Raw genomic sequence first — 20,712 nt, forward strand, 5'->3', positions numbered from 1 at the left:
ACAAGGAAATGAGCAGATATTTGCCATTTTGGGCCACCCCGAGACCAATGTTTGTATCACATGAGGGCCCATGCAGATCTTGGTGTGAAGACTTCATCCATGACCTGATGCAGTCCTCAACCAATGGGTGGAAGAATAGATCAGGACTGTCCAACATGTAGCCTTTCAGTTTAGCTTCAGCTCTCTCTTAACATCTGCCAAAGACAGGAGATGAAAAGTTTAATTTAATACAATCTGGAGAATTAGTCTCTGTAGAGCACCCCACTTCTTTTAAACTGACACTGTTAATTTTTTTTGTTTGTGAACAAGCAAATGAGCAGATATTTGCCATACTGGGCCACCCCGGGACCAATGCTTGTATCACATGAGGGCCCATGCAGATCTTCATGTGAGGACTTCATCCATGACCTCATGCAGCCTTCACCAATGGGATTTTATAGCTTTTCTTATCAATATCCATTCAAGACCAGCCAGGTCTTGAATGGAGAGGTCATCATTTTCAGCTCATGCAGTATTGCCCATGCTTCCCTCCAGCCATGCATGCTGCCCTGCAATAGAGAAACATAAGACGTCCCTACCCCTGGTGGTTGGAAGCAAAATATGAACCATTCAGGACCAGAAACATTGGACTCAGAAACATTGGACTCAACATTTAGACAATGTGGAGAGGCTTGGTGGAATATATTTGTCAACACCTGAACATCAGAGGTTTTTACTTCGGTCTGATGAGACACTCCCAGTCTGCCTAAGGAATTCAATGACTTGTTTTAATTACACCACAATTAGAAGCACATTTATCAAGGGTCGAATTTCGAATCCATGGGAGTTTTTTTAAAACTCCCCTAAACTCCCATAAATTGTAATTTTATTATAAAATGTAAAATTTTTAAGTCTAACAAATTGAAGTGACCTGAAAACTTGAATCAGATTCGATTAAACTCGAATGTCAGGAAAGCTGCAGACATCTTCAAATTGATCCCTGGACCTCTCCCATTGACTTAAACAGCAATTCGGCAGGTTTTAGGTGGCAAATAGTCGAATTCAAATTCTTAAAGGGCCAGAGTATGACCAATCTCGAAAATCAAATTAGAATTTTTTTAAAAACTCGAATCGAATTTGAATAACTCTCTAGTTGAATTTGAGCGTTTTGACCATAATAAAAATTCAAAAACATGAGTTTGAATTTTCAGTTCAACCCTTGATAAATCTGCCCCTTAATATTACCTGTTCCTCTAACATAGGTTGAATGGTATAATTGTCCTGCTAAGTAAAATAAGAACACCCCACCTCCAATGAAAGGAAGGAAGCTAGGAGGACCTTTTGTTCTGGCAAGACAGGACCTATCCTCTAGGACTGGCCAATCCTATAAATGAGCCTGTGCATTGTGGCTTCAAGCCGGTTCTTTAGCCCAGTTACCGATTAATAAAGCCGCTGATGTGTGCAGTTATTTTCCATAGATTTCATCTGCATAAAATATCATGAAAGCATTGGTTACAGCCCTTGGTAAATTACTCTACGTTCTTCTTCCAGGTATGGTTTCTCTGTTTAGCTAACGGTTATGCCAATGCATGAGCTGTGCGCAATGGGCTTATCGCTTAAACATACACTTGATATTCTCAGAGATGGATTGTTGCTAAGGACCCGCTGATATTTCTGTCTGCACAATAATGATTGTTGTCCTTTCAGTGAAATGATAAAAGCTGTAAATGACTGGCTTTTATTGGTTCTGGGGAATTGCTAGAAATATTTTCCTTATTAAATAAATGATCCATTTAGAAAGCAAAAAGAAGTGGGTTTATAGGACTATGGCCATGCTGCCCAGCTGATTGAATGTCACGCTCATGATCTCATTGACCTTATTATACTCTCCTCAATTATTGGATTTAAGATTCATTTAATTGGACTGAGCTACAACCAATCATTTACCAGATAGGACATAAGAGTATTTGAAGGACTAGGTTAACCCGTGTCTTACTCAACCTAAACATTTAGTAGAGCCAGCTGTCAATTGAGGCTCTATGTTTTCATGAAGACCAAAAAGCAAACTTAATCCCAATGACTTTTTACTGATAGAAGACTACTAGTAAAAGTGACTTTTTTTACTCTAGACGCATACACTATTGTTTGATAATTTAACATCCTCTAAACAAGTGATGGCAGGAAAATCCAAAAATGTAAGAACTAATGAACCTAATAGACAACAAACTTCCATTGGCCCAAAACAAAGACCTTGGGTTACCCTTAAACTGTATAATATTGTAGCAAGTTCGTCTAGGTTTATACCATGGTCTGAACGGCTGCATTTTGCTATTTCCCTGAATTTGGACTTGGGTCAAATCCAGTGGTGTAACTACTCACCAGTGTGCCCTGGTACAGCATGGGCACCTGGGCCCCCCTGTTAGGCCCTCCCCCTATGAATTGTGTAAGCTGTAAAATCTCCCCCTGCCCAGCATCCGGCGATAACCGTTATTGCGGCTCCAGTAGGCCCCAAGGGGGTGTGGACCAGGGTGTGATTGCTCCTCCTGCACCCCTGGTAGTTACGCCACTGGTCAAATCTTTTCTACATGGTCCTCTTTCCAGCCCTTGATCATCTTAAAAAAAAAATATTATGGTTTTGAGCTTTGGACCTCCTGTTATCAGTTTTGTAAAGCATTGTTAAAAATCAGTGCATTTAACAGCACCCAGGTTAAAACCTTTTTTTTTTTTTTTTTTTTCTTTTAGAATCTTCTAACGCAACGTTATTAACCAATGCAGAGAAGATCGCCACAATCACGACCACACACACGCCACAGACGATACCCCAAGAAACAAAGTAAGATATTTCATATGTTTCATTATGTTTATTCTGCACTTCATTTAACTTTTAAGGTTCCATCCAACTTAGTCTGTGGTCCCATATAAATAGAGGATAGTGCCAACATAGGACATTCTAGGTTTCTGGCCTATGATGCATATTATCATCCAACATCCAGCATAGCTGCAATGGTTCCTTTATCCCTTAGGAAACCCTGATGTTTAGTAACCACCAGCAAGCATCACATCTAGGACTAGTAACCCCATTAGATGAAAGATGCTTACTGGTTGCTCTGGGTTACTAGACCTGGACTAGTTATTTTGTTATATTGCCTCCCTAGGATGTAATAGATGGGTTTGTTGTAGGCAATTTTTTATTTGTTTTTGTTACTTTTTATTTATAAGCGATTTATGTTCTTATTTAGAATGTCCGTGACTAAGGCAACTAGATTTACAGTCTGCTTGTGAGGCTACAATTCTTTTGTCAGTCCTGCCAAGTGTCATGCAGTTAGTGTGTCTGTCACGCTTGTAGAGCCGCCCTAATGCTTTCATTCGGAGAAAGCAGAAAATGATGCAGTTTACTGGTCCCCTGGTGTTGTAGGGACCTGGAAGCTTTTGTATCCTGTTCACTAGTGATGGGCGAATTTCTCCCGTTTCCCATGCAAAACGCCAGAAAATTTGCCAAACTCTAAGTGTGATGCATGCGTTAATTGGGGTTAATTTTGATGTTCGCATGAATTTTGACGCCGGCGTTAAAGTCAATGGGCGTCCTAATAGTATTGACGTGCAACATTTTTGACACAAGTGACTTTTCCAACGTGTAGCAAAAAAATTTTTGACGCCGGTGATTTTTCGCAGCAGATTAACAAATTTATTCACCCGTGGTGAAATGCGGAAATTCACTGCAAATTAACGCCTGGCAAATTTATTCACCCATCACTACTATTGACCCATTCCTACCCAGACCCTGGGGGGATCGAGCAGAGCCATTTTTTAATAAACTACTTTGTTGTTTTTGTCCAATTGCATTCATTTGTCTTGCTGTTGCCAATAAACACAAGCTAAGATCAAAGGGTAACCTAGTATTGTCAATTCCATGGCAGTAGCAGGATATTGATCGACAAAGAAATGTCTTTTTTTTTTGTGCCACGTCACTCCTTAAAATTGCCAGGAAATCTACATTCTGCCACTTGTATATGTGAATGGGGGCAGCAACCCACCTTTGAGTTTATCTTAGTGACTTGGGCCTGGACTTGGTGTTCTATCTAAACAACTGAGCTTCACCCTCGGTAAATCCAGACCTGTTTCTTTATGTGCATCAGTTCTACTCACTATAATTAGCGATTCATGTTAAGCTTGTGAACTTCTTCAAATGGTTTTGTTTTTGTTTGTTTACTCAGAAATAATGCAAAACCAAAGCCGGAACCCCAATTCGAATTTAAGAACGCACCAGTCACCCAGGTAAGAGATTAAGTTGTTTAATATGTACAGGAATCGCTTGACTGCATTGTATGCGGGTGAATATTCACTGCACAGATATACCTTATTAATAGGTGTTTATAGTAACATTGTAAGTTAGGTTGGAAAAAGAAACACATCCATCAAGTTCAACCTTTCAACTCTATACGTAACCTGCCTAATTGCTAATTGATCCAGAGGAAGGCAAAAAAACAATTTAAAGCCTCTCCAATTTGCCTCAGAGGGTGAAAAATTCCTTCCTGACTCCAAAATGGCAATGGGACCAGTCCCTGGATCAACTTGTACTATGAGCTATCTCCCATATCCCTGTATTCCCTCACTTGCTAAACACCATCCAACCCCTTCTTATACCTATCTAATGTATCAGCCTGTACCACTGATTCAGGGAGACAATTCCACATCTTCACAGCTCTCCCTGTAACAAACCCCTTCCCAATATTTAGCTGGAACCTCTTTTCTTCTAATCGGAATGGGTGACCTTGTGTCAGCTGGAAAGACCTAATGGTAAATAAATCAGAGAGATTATTATATGATCCCCTTATATATTTATACATAGTTATCATATCACCCCTTAAGCGCCTCTTCTCCAATGTGAACATCCCCAATTTGGCCAGTTTTCCTCATAGCTAAGATTTTCCCTTTACCAGCTTAGTTGCCCTTCTCTGTACCCTCTCTAATACAATAATGTCCTGTTTGAGTGATGGAGACCAAAACTGTACGGCATATTCTAGATGGGGCCTTACAAGTGCTCTATACAGTGGGACCCCCTCCTCCCGTGACTCTCTGCCCCTTTTAATACAGATCAAGACCTTATTTGCCCTTGATGCTGCTGACTGGCATTGCTTGCTACAGCCAAGTGTATCATCTACAAGGTCTCCAAGCTCCTTTTCCATAATGGATTTGCCTAGTGCAGTCCCATTAAGGGTATAAGTGGATATTGTTACATCCCAGGTGCAGGACTTTACATTTATCAACATTGAAACTCATTTGCCACTTAGCTGCCCAGATTGCCAGTTAGTCAAGATCCTGTTGCAAGTGCCACATCCTGGATGGAATTAATTGGGCTGATAATTTTGTGTCATCTGCAAACACTGATACATTACTTACAACACCCTCCCCTAAGTCATTTATGAATAAGTTACATAAAAGTGGACCCAATGACGAGTCCAAAAAAAGCAGCAGTGTAACAGTGTTGCAGGAGTGCGACCTGTTCATCAGGTGATTAGACCAGTCAATGGTGGTCCTGTTTGGGGTTTTGTAGCATTCTGATCTGCGTAGTAAGCACACATCTTGCAAACATTACACCTCTGTGTTCTATATTTCATTGTTGGTGTATGGAAGTGTGTAATTATAGGAAAAATTGCAGCCTGTTGGCCAAGACACAAAAATAGGTTGCCAGGCTGTTTTAAGTGGGTCACCATGACCATGGAATGTATATGAATGCTACATATTTCTAATTCCCTATATTTCGTTCTTTGGATTCTGTAAAGCACAGCATTTGCTGGAAGGAAGTAATTCTGTTCCTCCTGGCCAATTCGACTGTTGACATTTTCTAGATATCCTCCTAGGAGCACAGGTGGATCTCGCTACATGACTCACTCCCGTAATAATCCTGAAAATATGCAGGGCTGAAAATAGGTTTGAGAAGCACCGAGCAGCACAATTCAAATATACTTTCTTTATCTCATTTTTATGTGGATTGTAATGACACTTTTGGGCTCGATGATATTCTTATCTAATCTTTCCATGTAAATATTTGATTCTGATGATCATTTCAGTGGGTAAAGCATCAAGTCAGACAAGACCCGTGAAATTCACCTCTTGCAAAGACCCAGTTGTCTTTCAATTGGCTTCTACCAGTGGAACATTCACAGAACTGCCAAAGTTTTGAAATAAAAAGACCACGGTTAGGAGATTGTCAGGTTCTCCATCTGAAGAAAACATGTCCACACAAAACATAAAGACTAAAGCGCATTGCAAAAACATTAGATGCCAAATAATTAAAGGGATTCTGTCATGATTTTTATTTCTAAATTACACTGTTTACGCTGCAAATAATTCACTCTACCATATAAAATTCCATTCCTGAACCAACAAGTGTATTATTTTTTAGTGGTAATATTGGTGTGTAGGTGCATCTCTAGTCATTTTGCCTGGTCATGTGCTTTCAGAAAGAGCCAGCACTTTAGGATGGAACTGCTTTCTGACAGGCTGGTGTTTCTCCTACTCAATGTAACTGAAGGAGCCGCAGTCGGAAATGGATTTTTACTATTGAGTGCTGTTCTTAGATCTACCAGGGATCCCAATGTTCTTAGAGCACTAGTCACATGACTGGGATCACCTGGGAAGCTGTTAATATGTCTAGCTCCATGTCAGATTTCAAAATTAAATATAAAAATTTTGCTCTTTTGAAAAACAGATTTCAGTGCAGAAGTCTGCTGGAGCAGCACTATTAACATGACCGTATCCCTTTAAAATCCATGAAGGAAAAGGGAACAAATGAATATACATGCTGCTGTATGTCCCAACGCGATTGAATCATGAAGTTGATGATAAATCAAAACCCCCTAATACTAAAGTTGCCCTTCAAAACTCTCTGCACAGAAAATAAAGATTTGTAAGAGGCCAACAATAACTTGGAAGGTACAGATTTCTCTAGCTGAGGCTGTTGCCCCAGTCAACTTTATTAAGGGCTCTGCCTAATACAACACAACCACCAATGGAATAAAGTGTAAAACCCCTGTATATGGAGCTCAGTTCATCCATGCAACTCGCTGTCTTTTGTTCATCAATGCTTTATCCTAAAAAGTTAGTGTATGGTTTAGCAGCCAATTAGTACAATAAAATGAGCCCAGGAGTGTCTTCAAGTAATATCTGAAAAGGGTTAAAATGTAATGTTTTGACACCAGCAAAGAGCTAACAATAATGAGTTTTGCAGCAGTGCCATTTATTGCTAGGGTTCAGTGTTACCCTTGAGGGCTGTGAATAGTTAGCAGGTAATTGTGTTGGTTCCAGTCTGACATTATTCACAGGGTTCTGAGCTGACATACAAGGGGCTGGTCCTACCTGTCACAGATTGAAGCTACATGGACATTTTACAGAAAATGGAATTCTTCACCTGCCATCTACCACTTTCCCTTGGAAATTAATAGATCTTGAACTTTCTTTTCTGTTCCACGTGTTTGTGGATTCAGATTTGATAACATGACTCCTGTCATGCTTTGGTGAAGACTCGGTCAACCAATTATGTCAAAAAGTCATCTTCCCTTCACCTCAAGATCCTTAATCGTTTCATCTTTTCTAGTCGTGTCATGTAGAACATTGGCCAGCGAGTCTTTGCACCCTCATCTTGAGATGTTGCCTGCAAACCAATAGATGGTGTGAGCCATAAAGTGGCTTATTTTGCTGTCAAGTCACCTTGCACTCCAGCAGCCCTCCCTGTAGATACATTCAATATTTTTTAGAAACTCCTCAAGCTATTTTTATTGTAAAATATACATACTTTTCTTGTCCAGAATTAGTCTAGTGCTCGACATACAGACCAGGTGTTATCTAATGTGGCCCTTGGCTCAAAGAACTTTATATATACTTGGAAAATGAACGTATTTTCTTAACAATAATCCATAAATATTTCCTTAAAGTACCACAAACTGCTGTTTCAAATCATAGCCTTTCAACAAATGCAACACAAAATAAGCAGCCCTCTGTTTATAGGGCTGGAAAAATATTTCGCTAGCGTTATGGTAAAGGATCGTAACCCTGTCAGCTTTACTGTCAAGCTGTGAGATGGGGGGGAATATAAAACCTTTACATCTTTCTGATATTCCACTGAAGAGTTGGAAGCTCTCCAGCTTTACATTTCTTAAACATTTTTCCTATGCGATTATTTCATACTTGTTGGAGTCGGGCACAAATATGCAGCCAATCGGAATGCTACAGTGATACTGTTGTGACCGTGCAGTTCTTCAATATTTCAGTCCTGCTAACGGGTAGCTCTGTAACACTTTATCGGGTTTGAAAGTGGGGTCCTGGAGTACAAGATGCTGGACATTTCTGCAATAGAACATATTTTGATTTGTAATTGTTTTTTGAGCTCTTTAGCAGATGTATAGAATGTATGATTGATATTCTGAGCATTAAAAAAACATTGGTTCTTGTTCAATGTGTGTTTTTCCTTTCCATTCCTCTCCTTCCTTTTCCTAGTTTCTTCCCTTTCCTCCCCTTCCTTCCTTTCCTTTTTCTTTCCTTCCCCTTCTTTCCTTCCTTCTTTTCCATTTCTGTACTTATTTTTCTTCCTTTCCATACCTTCCTTTCTGTACCTTATTTTTCTATACCTTACTTTCCATTCCTTCCTTCTTTCCCTCCCTCCCTATTTTAAAAGTTCATGGCTTCACCATGCTTAACGATGTTCTGCCTTTCCATAGCCGGAGCAAGACATTTATTCAGTGGAACTAGACAGAGGATTAAAAGGATTCGGGTTCAGTCTACGAGGAGGTCGGGAGTATAACATGGATCTCTACGTTTTACGCCTAGCAGAAGATGGACCTGCTGCCAAATGTGGAAAAATTAGGGTACGTACCAATTCCAGAATTCTTAAGTCACCTTGTCAAAGAAAACTCAATTTTCAGTGTACCATCACTGACATTTATTCAATCTAATTTCCTTTTTTGGAATTGGCACAAAATAATGAATTCATACGTCTTGTACGTCATGATCGTGATTTAAGATCAATGGGGTTTGTTGATTCATATGGCTGTTAGATGGAGTTGACACTGATAAAAGTCAGTGTCATTAATTGGCTAATCTTGATTGACACGCGTTGTAGTCTTTTCTTAAATATTGCTCAACACAGAAAAACAGTTGGGAGTTTTCTTTAAGGGAATGGGTAATAGGCATTTTTATCCAGTAATGTTTAAATGCCAGTGGACAATTTAAATTTTTATCATTGGTTTACAGATTGTTTGGTAACAAAAATAAAAAGACATTTTTTTATAAAGTGAAATGAGCTGTGTAGAAAAACTACTTGGGCTTTTCCAACCTGGTTCTGGATGATGGGCCTTAAAAATCAAACTGTGCCGCATTAGAGGGCTGTTTTGTTGGCTCTTAAGACCTTTAGATCTGCTATCTTTATCTCTAAAGGTCAGGGCATTGTTCATTAAACATCCTTCTTTACTTTGGCTTTACAACTGCTCTGTGGGCAGGGAATTGGAACGCTAAAGGCCAAGTCTATTTTTATAATGCTCTTGATTAATATTTGAGGTGTTTGAAAAACCTACATAGATATGACTGAGCAGATTATATGATACATGTATTTCTTTATGATATATATATATATATATTTTTTTTTACATAGGTTGGCGATGAAATCCTGGAAATAAATGGAGAGACCACAAAGAACATGAAGCATGCTCGGGCAATAGAAATGATAAAAAATGGCGGCCGAAGAGTACGTCTGTGTCTGAAACGTGGAGATGGTTCTGTACCGGAATATGGTGGGTCAAACATTGAAAACATTCCTTTGCTTCCTGCCATCTCTCCATGAATGATCTCTCTTTCTCAAGATCTGGAGCAGGAAATCTTTTACTTTCTCCCCTTTCTCTTATAATCACCAGTGTCTTACCAACTTTTACGCTTGTACTGATTTTTTCTCTTTTCTTCGCTCCTTCTCTGCTTGCTTCTGTGGACTGGGTCTCAGAATGATGAGGAATGGTCAACGTAGCATCATTGGAGTCTAAAAAACAAAAAAAAAAGCAAAAACTTGATCCTTTTGTTAAAACTATACTGCATTGAACTGTGCCAAACCATTTTTCATTATTTTGTATTAAAAAGTCAAACTAAGGAACCACCAACTTATTAAAACCTGATGTATGCATAATTCTTACCGGAAGATGGGGCGTTGGGGCGTCTTTCATATTTTGTGTGCACCGTAACATTTGTGAAATGAAGAATTCCTGCTTTTTGGGCAGAGCCATATGGAGAATAGAGGAGGGGTGGCTATCGCCTCTGACTCTTGACTGGTAGACTCTCAATTCCCAGCCTTTTACAAAGCCTTTTGATAATGTTGGGAATTCTGTCTCTGCTACAGTTAAGAGTGCATACAGGGTAGACATCTCCGCCATAAAGACTGCAAATGAATTGCTAAATTCTAAATTAAGAGTACATTTATTTAAAGAGAACACTATAGGTATTGGTATGTTATCAGGGATAAAGGAAACACTCTATTTTATGTCAAAGTATGATGTTCTAGATTGAAATGTATAATTAAAAATATGTACAATTATTATGTCCTGTTTTAAGACTATTACTGAACGATGCTCGTTGAGGGCATTTTCCCAACCAAAGGTCTTTGACGTTTCTGTTTGAAACGTTTTTATTTAAAAGGATGTTGTCATGTTCTGCAACTAAGCATCTGTCAATTTATGTCATTTTTAAAAAAAAATACACCTTGATATTTAAGGATAAATATAATTATATTCATCTCTGGGCATTCAGTCTGCCTAAATTAGTGTTGCCATGCATCCATAGGTCACTGCTATGCCAGGTATCTTGTTAATTGTATAGTTCTTGGTAATACTGTACCTTAATGTATATATTTATGGAGTTCACAGGTAGTGACTTGCTGGTACTGGTCACGTTCAAATTCATAGATACTTGGCACCCTATGTGTTTAAAGAGTTTAGCTTCTCAGTGGTTGACTCCAAATGGACCATACCACGTGGATAACTTTGTCTTTTCCTTGCTGTACAGATCTTAGACCTTCAAAATGTTCCAAAATAAAGACCTGGATCTTTTTGTTCTTTGGATGGTGCAGAGGAAATGTAAACCCAATAGTAGCTGAATCTAAAACCAATAAGGATTTCTCACATTAGACACAACTGCCCAATAATAAATTATAATTAAAATTAAGACAAAGATGTTCTCGTCTTAATGTTAACCATAATGGGGTCAAAAATGGCATTAGGTAAAATATTTTCAAAGGACACTAAATTATTCTTTATGGGATATGGGAGCATTTTATCACTTACAACATACGGTATTATGGCATTATTGGTTTTTTTTGTCTTTTTTCCCTAATTCTCAGAATTTGCGGGAGCGGGTCTTTCATATAATAGTAAAAAATAATTATTTAAGCTGATTTATATTTGAAATCGATGTTAAAGGAACATTAATATCTAAAAATAATGCAACAGGCCTTCCCGTAGCAGAACGTGCAAGTACAAGGAGCGAGGGGAATTATAATTATATATTTCTTTCCCCATAAACAGACCATAAAATATGAGAGTATTGCTTACTGTGTGTACACAATAAATTCTCTGCATTTTGGCATTATGCATAAGGGTAGGCACCTTCTGTTCCTCTCCATTAGCAGGGGAGCAACTACTGAGGAAGCCGACCCTGCATGGAGGCCCAGGAGGTATAGGGGCCTCATGAGGCCCTAAATCATATATAATTTCAATAAATACTGGTAAAACGTCTAGACATTTTGGGGGCGTGAAAAATTATTTGCTGTGGGCCCAGTAATATATATAGTTAACCCACTGTCCACTAGACTTGTTTTTACTCCAGGGCAATATATGGTAGCTCCTTTATGTTTGAAATAATGATGTGCAGGCCGGCCAGAAACACGCAGGTTGGGCACGTTTGGGCCGACTCCTGCACAACATCTTCAGGTCCTGGGTGGGTCCGGGTCGAGCTCTTCTCCTGCTCTCCCTGCCCGCGACCTAGCGCGTTCGGTGCTGAAATGTATAGACTTGTGCCCGCCCCTTTTGTGACATCACTCCAGAGCGGGCGCGGGTCTATAAATAGAGGGTAAAAGTAAAGTTCACTCTGGAGAACCACTTGCGATTCAGTGTATTTTATTTTAACACAACATGTTTCGGACAGACATGTCCTTCATCAGGACTTGTCTGTCCGAAACATGTTGGGGCTCATTTATTAACGCAGCGCAGCGCTAAAAAGAGCGCAGTGGCCAGACATTTGCCCAGCTCATGCGAGTATTTAATAATGTAGCGCACGATACCTTAACAGTGCGATTTGTGCGCTAATGTAGACACAAGACAGGTGCGACGTGTGAAACTGCGTATCAGCTGTCGCAGTGCTTATAATAAATTGTGCGCACAGGAAGATACCGCAAAGGTAAGGATTAGTTGTGCTCATGTATGAATGCGCTGCTTTAATTAGTTGCGTCACATATTGCGCATATTGCGTTCACTTAGACGCATCTGCATTTGTTTCTGTGCTAATATTTGTTTGGTTGCAAAGGTGTTTAGCCTACCTGATACCCTTAAAGGAACCTTGGTCAATATAAACATGTTGGGTGGAAGGCGTGGTTAATATGCACTTTACAAGGGTTGTTCATCTTGAATATACTAGCGCAGCTGGGCAGGAATGCGCATTTTGAAGAGCGTTACTATTACGCCACGAAGAGGCAGGCGTAAAAATTGTGGTGCTGTTGCCCGGGTGCAGTTTTGCACATATACAGACGCAAATCTGCGACGGCCGCAGTGCAAGCGCATGCGCATTGTAGCCACGCCCACAGCCACGCCCCTAACAACCACGGCATCGTTTGCGACATAAATGCCCAATCTTTTGCGCAATGCGCATAAACAAAACCATCGCAAAAGCTCTGTGTTATGCGCAATATCACGCAAATATATTAGCGATCACGCTTGTGATGGCGCAGACAACCTTTTGCGTCCACTTATGCGCTGCGCTGCTTTAATAAATGAGCCCCGTTGTGTTTAAATAAAATACACTGAATCACATGTGGTTCTCCAGAGTGAACTTTACTTTTACCTTGGATATATTGTGGCTTGGACGGTGCCACTGACTCTGTTGTATAGAACCCTGATACATTTGGAGTGAGGGACCACCCGACAATCAAGAGAATTAACTATAAATAGAGGGGCAGCAGCGGGCCGGTTGCGAATAGGGAGGGGGCGTGTTATGGAGAAATTCTAGACCCACACATTAGTAGGTTGAAAGCTTACACACAGTGCAGTGTTTCAGGCATTTATAAGCATTACATATGACTTTTTATGGGTAAAGAAAAGCTTGCTGGTAAATAGCATATACTCCTTGAAATGAATGAGAGGGTTAGAACTTATCTAGCTCTAACCGGCTGTTGTTTAAATACAGCTCTCGGCAGTCTGGAGGAGGCTACTGGGCCTTGTATTTCAACTACATCTGGAGGGCTGCACATCCCTGATGTATACACTGAAAACATTGAATTATTGTGACAGGATATATATCTTTTTTTATATTGTTTTTAACATGTATATTTCCCGGGCTTCAGGTCCTGTAATATGGTCTACCTTTACAACCGGCCCTGATGGCTGGAGAACTGGTGCAATGGGATGCAAGTAAATGTGTCATGGTTAACACTTGCCTGAGCTTGATGTACATTGGCAGTTGATATGTGAACATATTTATCTTTTCTGTCCATCTCCGTTTCTGTTCTCGATGCATCTGTATTGCTGAAGAATCACTGTATCTATTGCCCTTGAATGCTAATCTCTGTCTCCGTGATGGGGTCACTGCTCGGAGAAGACAAATCGGCACCCAGTTGACTAAACCATGAACAAACATGTGCGACACTTGAACGTTTGTGCTGCTATAAAATACAGTTGTAAACCACACCGGGGGTCGGTTGATTATTGGATTGCTTATCTGAAAGTCTAAGCATATTACCTCTGACTGAACATGCTTCACAGTGAGACTGTATACTTTTGTAATGAGATCTATACATTATTTTTAATGTTGTGGTCTGTGAACATTTTCTTTTTTTTTTTTTTTAATATAAATGTACTTTATTTTCCCCTTTCCTCTCGCATTCCCATTTCCCCCCTTTCTGTTTGATTAGACGCAATAGTCCTGTCTGTTTCCAAGTCGCATTTATAGATGTCTGATGTCACAATAGCAATTGCTGTCTTCATGGCCTTAATTGGATGTCACCTAGGAAACCTGACTGGAGAAACAAAATAAACAATCTTGAAATATAATGATTATTCTCTTTCCTCTTTCGCTATGTAGGGGAAACTTAATTCTGTACTTTTTTTCTCTCTCTCTCTCTCTCTCTCTCTCTCTCTCTCTCTCTCTCTCTCTCTCTCTCTCTCTCTCTTCATATTTCTTGATGCGGGGCTATTCCTTCCTCAGCGATGATTCCTCCTAATATCACTGCATGTATGAGAAATGACAAGCTCGGGGAACCTTGCTTCTACCTAATGGGCCAAAATCAAACTACGGTTTGTAGCCAAGTCACTACTAGGTGTTTCTGTGCTGTGGCCTAATTCCTTTCCATTCCTTATGCTTTGCTCAATACAGCCGCCATCTTGCATTCTCTGTACTGTACATGTAAGCACTCTAGTGATTAGATCGCACGTAAGCACCATGTCTTCATGATAGCGGCATTCCTGGAAGACCCTTACAAGTGGAAGTTAAATGAGAGAATTTGTAGGAATCCTTTAGTTTTTGTTTGCCCCATCTCTTATATTAAGGAGCAAGACATAACAATAACCAATGTCTCTATACATTACCATCGTTTTCATTATCTTTAACGTTTCACTGGCACATCAAGTGTTGTGTATTTCCAATGTTACATGGGCAGTGGTATAACTGAAGGCTCACAGGCTTTGGTGTTCCTTTCTTCCCTTGCCACACAAGGATCAATTCCTCCCCATTTAATTCCACCCATTTTCCTCAGTCCACCCAAAGGGAAGCCCTAAGACCTTCAACACATCATCACTCCCCATACAACAGTCCTAACAAGCACCGTACTCCCCATAATCCTAGTGGACATGGGAATGCAATTGTAGATCTAACAATTGCCTTCAAAGGCAAGTCTTTTGCCAATATCCATTGGCTCGTCTTCCACCATACACGCACCAAACATCATACAAAACTTTGTTTCTTAAGATATTATCGGTGCATCTATGGCCACCTTAGTGTCTGCATTTTTTAACATCTACCCATGTAAATGACTTGTTATATACTGTACACCACCCAGTCATGCAACACATGCTATAACTGAATCAATGAAAGCCAAACCCAACAAGACAGAAGAAACACTTTCTATAACATGACTATACACTGCTCATACTGTTGAATATTTCTAGGAATCTGTATCTGGATCCAGGAAATGACTTAACCTCTTCAAATACAACAATTGCATCTCCATGTCCAGTAAAAGTTGAAGTTCTCTTCTAAAACGGGAATTATAGACTCATCCATTATTGTTAATGCTTGCTTTGTATTATTGTAAACTTCTGTTAGCGCTAGCATCCCCTCCCTTTCTAGGCTACTGCTTGGGTAACAAACAAATGCTTAGCATGCTTGTACCAGCATGGCCTGTTGTGTTTTTTTGAAAACGTAAACCTGCTAGGTGGTTTCTGTTGTGATCTGTGTGATAACCTTCAGAATAACAAATTAACATAAAATACATTTTAATGGCAATTTGAAATACAAAAGGGTGTCCGTAAGGGTAATGTCACTTGCTTGGTTTCTGTTGCCATTTTGAGACCATTAGTAATATTGTCTCTGTGTGAGCGTTCGTGCTGGGTTAGTTGAGTTCAGTTCCAGGAAAGTTGGGAGGGTTATTCTGAGACTTCTCACTGGTAGACATCCTCATGATGACTGTTTACTACAATATGTAATTTGTTTACATGGATCAATAAGGTGTCTGTGATGTCTTTGGTACAGGCATTTGGCACTGAGAAGTTACACTGTGCTTAGCCTGCCTGTAAGTGTTTTCTTGTCACTAGGGCTAGATAGGACATTTGGAGGTGTGGTTTTATTGAAAAAAGAATGTAACATTACCCAAAATGTGGCCATAGATGCAACAATTACCTGCAAAGGCACCTGATCCAAAATTTCCAAAGGAGTCAACTGATATCCAAGTCTTTTGCCAATATCCATTGACTCGTCTCCCACCATACACGCACCACATATTGTACAAAACGTTGTTTCTTAAGATATTATTGGTGCATCTATGGCCACCTTAATTTTTATAAGTAAAGTGCTGATGTTATACCAAGTGAGAATGAGATAATAGATGCTTTGATCCTGTACAGGAGAAACGTATGCATAGGCATAAAACTAGGAAATAGTTTTCCCATGATTAGATTGGAATGCCTAAATTTCATTTGATGTCCTTATAAATAGACTGCAATTGGCTTCTGCTAGTTTTAACAAATGTGTTCTGCCATCACTAACTGAGAAGGTTGGATCTAGGCCAATTCAGATATCCAAATCTAAGCTGAACTAATTTTCTACTCTTTCTTCTTTCCCCCCCTTTCAGAACCCAGCGGTGACGGAAACAGCCCCACAACCAGTCCACAAAATGTACCGAAAATGAACTCGTTAACATCTGATAGAAATCACTCATCACTGGAGTTCAATTATCCATCAGATCTTCACAAATCATTACAGCATGGAGACAAACAAACTTATGTTAAAGACCCTAAAGGCAACAGGGAGTATGGCAGACCACATAATGAACATCACACTTGGAATGGATCTTCTAAAAATTATTCTGTACAAAATAACAGAAAAGATCGATCACCTGAGGGTAGACGACCAAGGCAGACGGATCGAACAATGGTGAACGGTCAGAAAAAACAGTCTCCTGAGAAGAGAAATGAAGGAACAAGGAGTGCTGAAAACACCTTAGAGAGGAGAGAGAGAAATGACAGAAGAAAAGAGGCTTCTCCTCAAAAGCCTAGGGAAAGGTCACCAATGCGCAGAAGGGATGGTTCCCCAAACAGGAGAAGGAAATCCTTGGATAGATTTATGGATCAAAGAAGATCACCTGATAGAAGAAGAGAGAGTTCACCTGACCGAAGAAGAGCCAAGTCAACAGACAGGAGACGAGAAAGGTCACCAGAAAGGAGGAGAGAAAGGTCTCCTGAGAGAAGAAGGGAGAAGTCTACTGACAGAAGAAGGGAAAAGTCTCCTGATAAAAGAAACAAAGAGCAACGACCCAACAACAAAGACAGAGATGAACATAGTCTGAAATATGATACCCTCAGAAGTGGAAGGCATCCACAGGAACAGCGAAGGAGACAATACAAGGAATGCAACACTGACCTTAGCATCTGATGCATCTCAGTTTAGAGGTTCTAAAGAACTTCTGAAATGGTTCAAAGTAGTTTTTACTCTTAGCCTGTTGATCCTGCCAAACTATCAGATATTTTATGCAGACAAAATCCTATTACAGCGTGTTGTGCCTGATGTACATTAAAGAAAGTATTTTTCGATGTATCTTTTTTAAGTTATTTGCCAAATGTCAACCCTAAAGAATTTAACCTGTTTTGCAACAAACTGTTTTATTGACGGTGTTCCATTATGATGCTAACATGTCTTCTCTAGAACATGTTTCAGGCACTGGACAGACCACTGTTCAAGTTTTTTCCCTTCACAAACTTGATTTGTATGATTTTTCTTTTTTCCCGACTGTTAAATAATTATCAATTACTGCAGTTAATGTGTTTAAACATGATTAGTCTGGTGGTGGGACCTAACTCAATGAAAGGACATTTGTGAATGAAGAAGTGTTAAGCCACTTAGTTATAAGTAAGATAAAACTGACTACTACTGCAATGAAGGACGTAAAACAAAGCACACATTGCACAAGGTGATTTTAATTATTTTTTTATTTTAAGGTTTTTGTTTGTTGGGGAGGAATATTGTATGACCACTTTTTTTTTTTTTCTTGAGGGAAGACCATTTTTGTCCAGTTTTTCCAGAGTCTTGTCTAGAGAATACTAAAAATGGTTATGGATTGTTATAATTGCAATGGTAAGTAATGTTGCTTGCCATGCCTTCAGAGAATTTATAGTGCTTGCCCCAAGGCTAGCAAACATCTGACAAAGACCACTATCTAAATATGTTGCGTTCTGGTTGACCCCCTTTTCCATTTCTGTTGATCAGAAATGATAGTAGAAGGAGGAATGCCAGCAGTATGCCATGTATGTAATACTTTTGAGATTGATCACTGCAGCTCAATAATCAATTTTTAAAATTAGAGTGTTTGCCATTTCCTGGGTCCAAAGTATTACCCTATTACTGCCTAACTGAGCCAAAATGTTTGGCAAATCTCTTGGACCTCTTAAAATCATCCGATTACATTGCTTTGTATGCCTTGTTTTCTATTCTCGCCTTAGAAGTAAAACGAGCATTGCAAGTCTCACTGTTGTTGACATGGTACAGTTTAAAAAAAAACTGAAATGGCCAATCATTGTTTGTACAGAATTTAAAATTGTAATTATTAGAGCCTGTTCGAAACAAAAAAAAAAATGTTGCCTTTTTTTCTTGTATAAAATAAACTTTATGGAAAAAAAAATCATGTGAGGAATGTGATAAGTGTTTATATTTCTGAAAATGGAGCAAAATGATTTTGGGGATATATTTTAATGTAAACTGAATCAGGTATGTAAAGGTATTTTCAAAATGGGAAAGATCATTGAAGTAATGATGTTTTTGTTGGGTTTGGAACTTCCTTAACTTCTTCGTTGTGGGCCTGCTTGTTAATTATAAAGCACTTGTCGTCTGCTATTTAATCACCACAACTAGCAACGTCCTACAACATCGAGCATTTTCTGTCTTGATGGAAACCCATCTGTGGGCCAATTTAATTTTTTGTTCCCTAAAACACTATGCATATATTAATTTGACATTGTTCATACAGTAGCTTTATTTAACTTATGGGAGCTGATACATGACGTTTCATTTGATTCAAGGTGATTGTGGACTTGCCAGAAATGCTTCCTTGTGCAGAACAGAATACAAAGCCTATGTAGCTAGGAAAACAAGTCTGTGAATGCTATTTTTATTATCAAATAAAGTTTTCTGTACAAAAATATTGTGGCCTTTTTTTTTTTTTGGTCTTATGAATAACTGTTGTACAGTATAGTTGTCTCAAAATACCTTTTGTAGGTCAATGATCATATCTACTGAAGACCATTCAACTGGGAATAGTAAAAGAACTAATGCTGTTGATAATGCCAAAATTATACATCTTGGAGGAAATCTTCTCTGCATTTCCCATTAAACTGGTGAAATTATAGCCATGACAAAGCCTGATGATTTGGGTCTACTGCAAGAAGCAGACAATTCTATAAGAAGTATTATGGAGGGCTGTTGTTGGAAGGAGAGAGGGCAGATGAGATGATCTAAGATTCACAAAACTATAGTAAAGCTGCTCATACATGGCCAAGTCAATACAGTAGGTTACTTTCTCATATTTGGGCACCTACTGTAAGTGGTCTAATTTTATCAGAACCTAAATCTAATGATACTGTGAACTATGACCAATCAGTCAACTGTTAGAAATCTTATGGAAGAAAATTGTATAGATCACTAAAATTTTCTTTTGGACCAACTCCTCAACAGGGGGTGTTTCCAAGAACTTTTTATGTGGTGCAAATTTTGTATTTGCATATTCCATCCAGAGAACGTTTACCCTGAACCTATTTCTCTTTTCATTGGAAAGGGAGATATCATAATAATGCTTCTGAAAAAGCAACATCATCTAGAGCAGTGATTCCCAACCAGTAGCTCATGCGCAACATGTTGCTCTCCAACCCCTTATATGTTGCTCTGTGTCCTCAAAGCAGGTGCTTATTTTTGAATCCCAGTCTTGGAAGAAGTTTTTAATTGCATAAAAACTAAGTATAGTGTCAAGTAGAGCCTCCTGTAGGCTGCCAATCCACATAGGGGCTACCAAATAGCCAATCACAGCCCTTATTTGGCATCCGAAGGGACTTTTTCATGCTTGTGTTGCTCCCCAAATCTTTTTTACATTTGAATGTGGCTCATGAGTTAAAAAGGTTGGGGACCCCTGATCTAGAGAATCCAGTAGAATGGTATCTGGTAGCAAAGTTATTACAAAAAGAGGTCGGGAGGCTACTTGGAATTGCCAAGTAAGTAGAACCTAAAATCCTACAGACATGGGAGTTCCCTCTATTTTCCATGGTAAGAAAACAATATTTTTTATTTTCAGAACTCGAAACTGATCAATATACTGTAACAAGTGATCATTATCCATTGTGCAATAGAATAGAGGCATACAGTGGAATAGAGACTTTTCAGTAGGGAATTACATTCCTTCCACTAAAGTATCTTATTGCAAATTATATTGTGCACACAGTGTGCACTAAAAGTACAAGTTGGTGAGTGCAGATAAGTTTATTTTGACAGTCAGCTACAACATCACTGTTTTTAGTAGTACAGATATAGGATCCCTTATCCGGAAACCTGATATCCAGAAAGCTCTGAATTACGGAATGGCTGTCTTCCATAGACTCCATGTTATCCAAATAATCCAAATTTTTTAAAAATGATTTCCTTTTTCTGTGTAATAATAAAACAGTAACTTGTACTTGATCCCAACTGAGATATAATTAATCCTTATTGGAAGCAAAACCAGCCTATTGGGTTTGCTTT

General features: G+C 39.1%; 1 protein-coding gene across 11 annotated transcripts in view; it reads left to right on the top strand.

Moving 5' to 3' along the window:
* Positions 1-19,127, top strand: part of magi1.S (membrane associated guanylate kinase, WW and PDZ domain containing 1 S homeolog) — a 300,879-nt gene extending 281,752 nt beyond the window's left edge. For 7 of the 11 annotated variants that reach the window (XM_041561777.1, XM_041561779.1, XM_041561778.1 and 4 more), the window contains 5 exons: positions 2,722-2,812; positions 4,194-4,254; positions 8,697-8,843; positions 9,626-9,764; positions 16,568-19,127. In XM_041561777.1, the coding sequence (XP_041417711.1) occupies positions 2,722-2,812; positions 4,194-4,254; positions 8,697-8,843; positions 9,626-9,764; positions 16,568-17,367 (1,238 nt within the window). In that variant the 3' untranslated portion in view covers positions 17,368-19,127. Of the gene's footprint in view, positions 1-2,721; positions 2,813-4,193; positions 4,255-8,696; positions 8,844-9,625; positions 9,765-9,967; positions 10,101-14,427; positions 14,517-16,567 lie in introns of those variants that run through there. The other 4 variants (XM_041561782.1, XM_041561786.1, XM_041561787.1 and 1 more) reach the window with 2 other exon arrangements.
* Positions 19,128-20,712: the final 1,585 nt, after the last annotated feature.

This window comes from Xenopus laevis, chromosome 4S, assembly GCF_017654675.1.
Source record: "Xenopus laevis strain J_2021 chromosome 4S, Xenopus_laevis_v10.1, whole genome shotgun sequence".
NCBI classification, from domain to species: Eukaryota; Metazoa; Chordata; class Amphibia; order Anura; family Pipidae; genus Xenopus; species Xenopus laevis.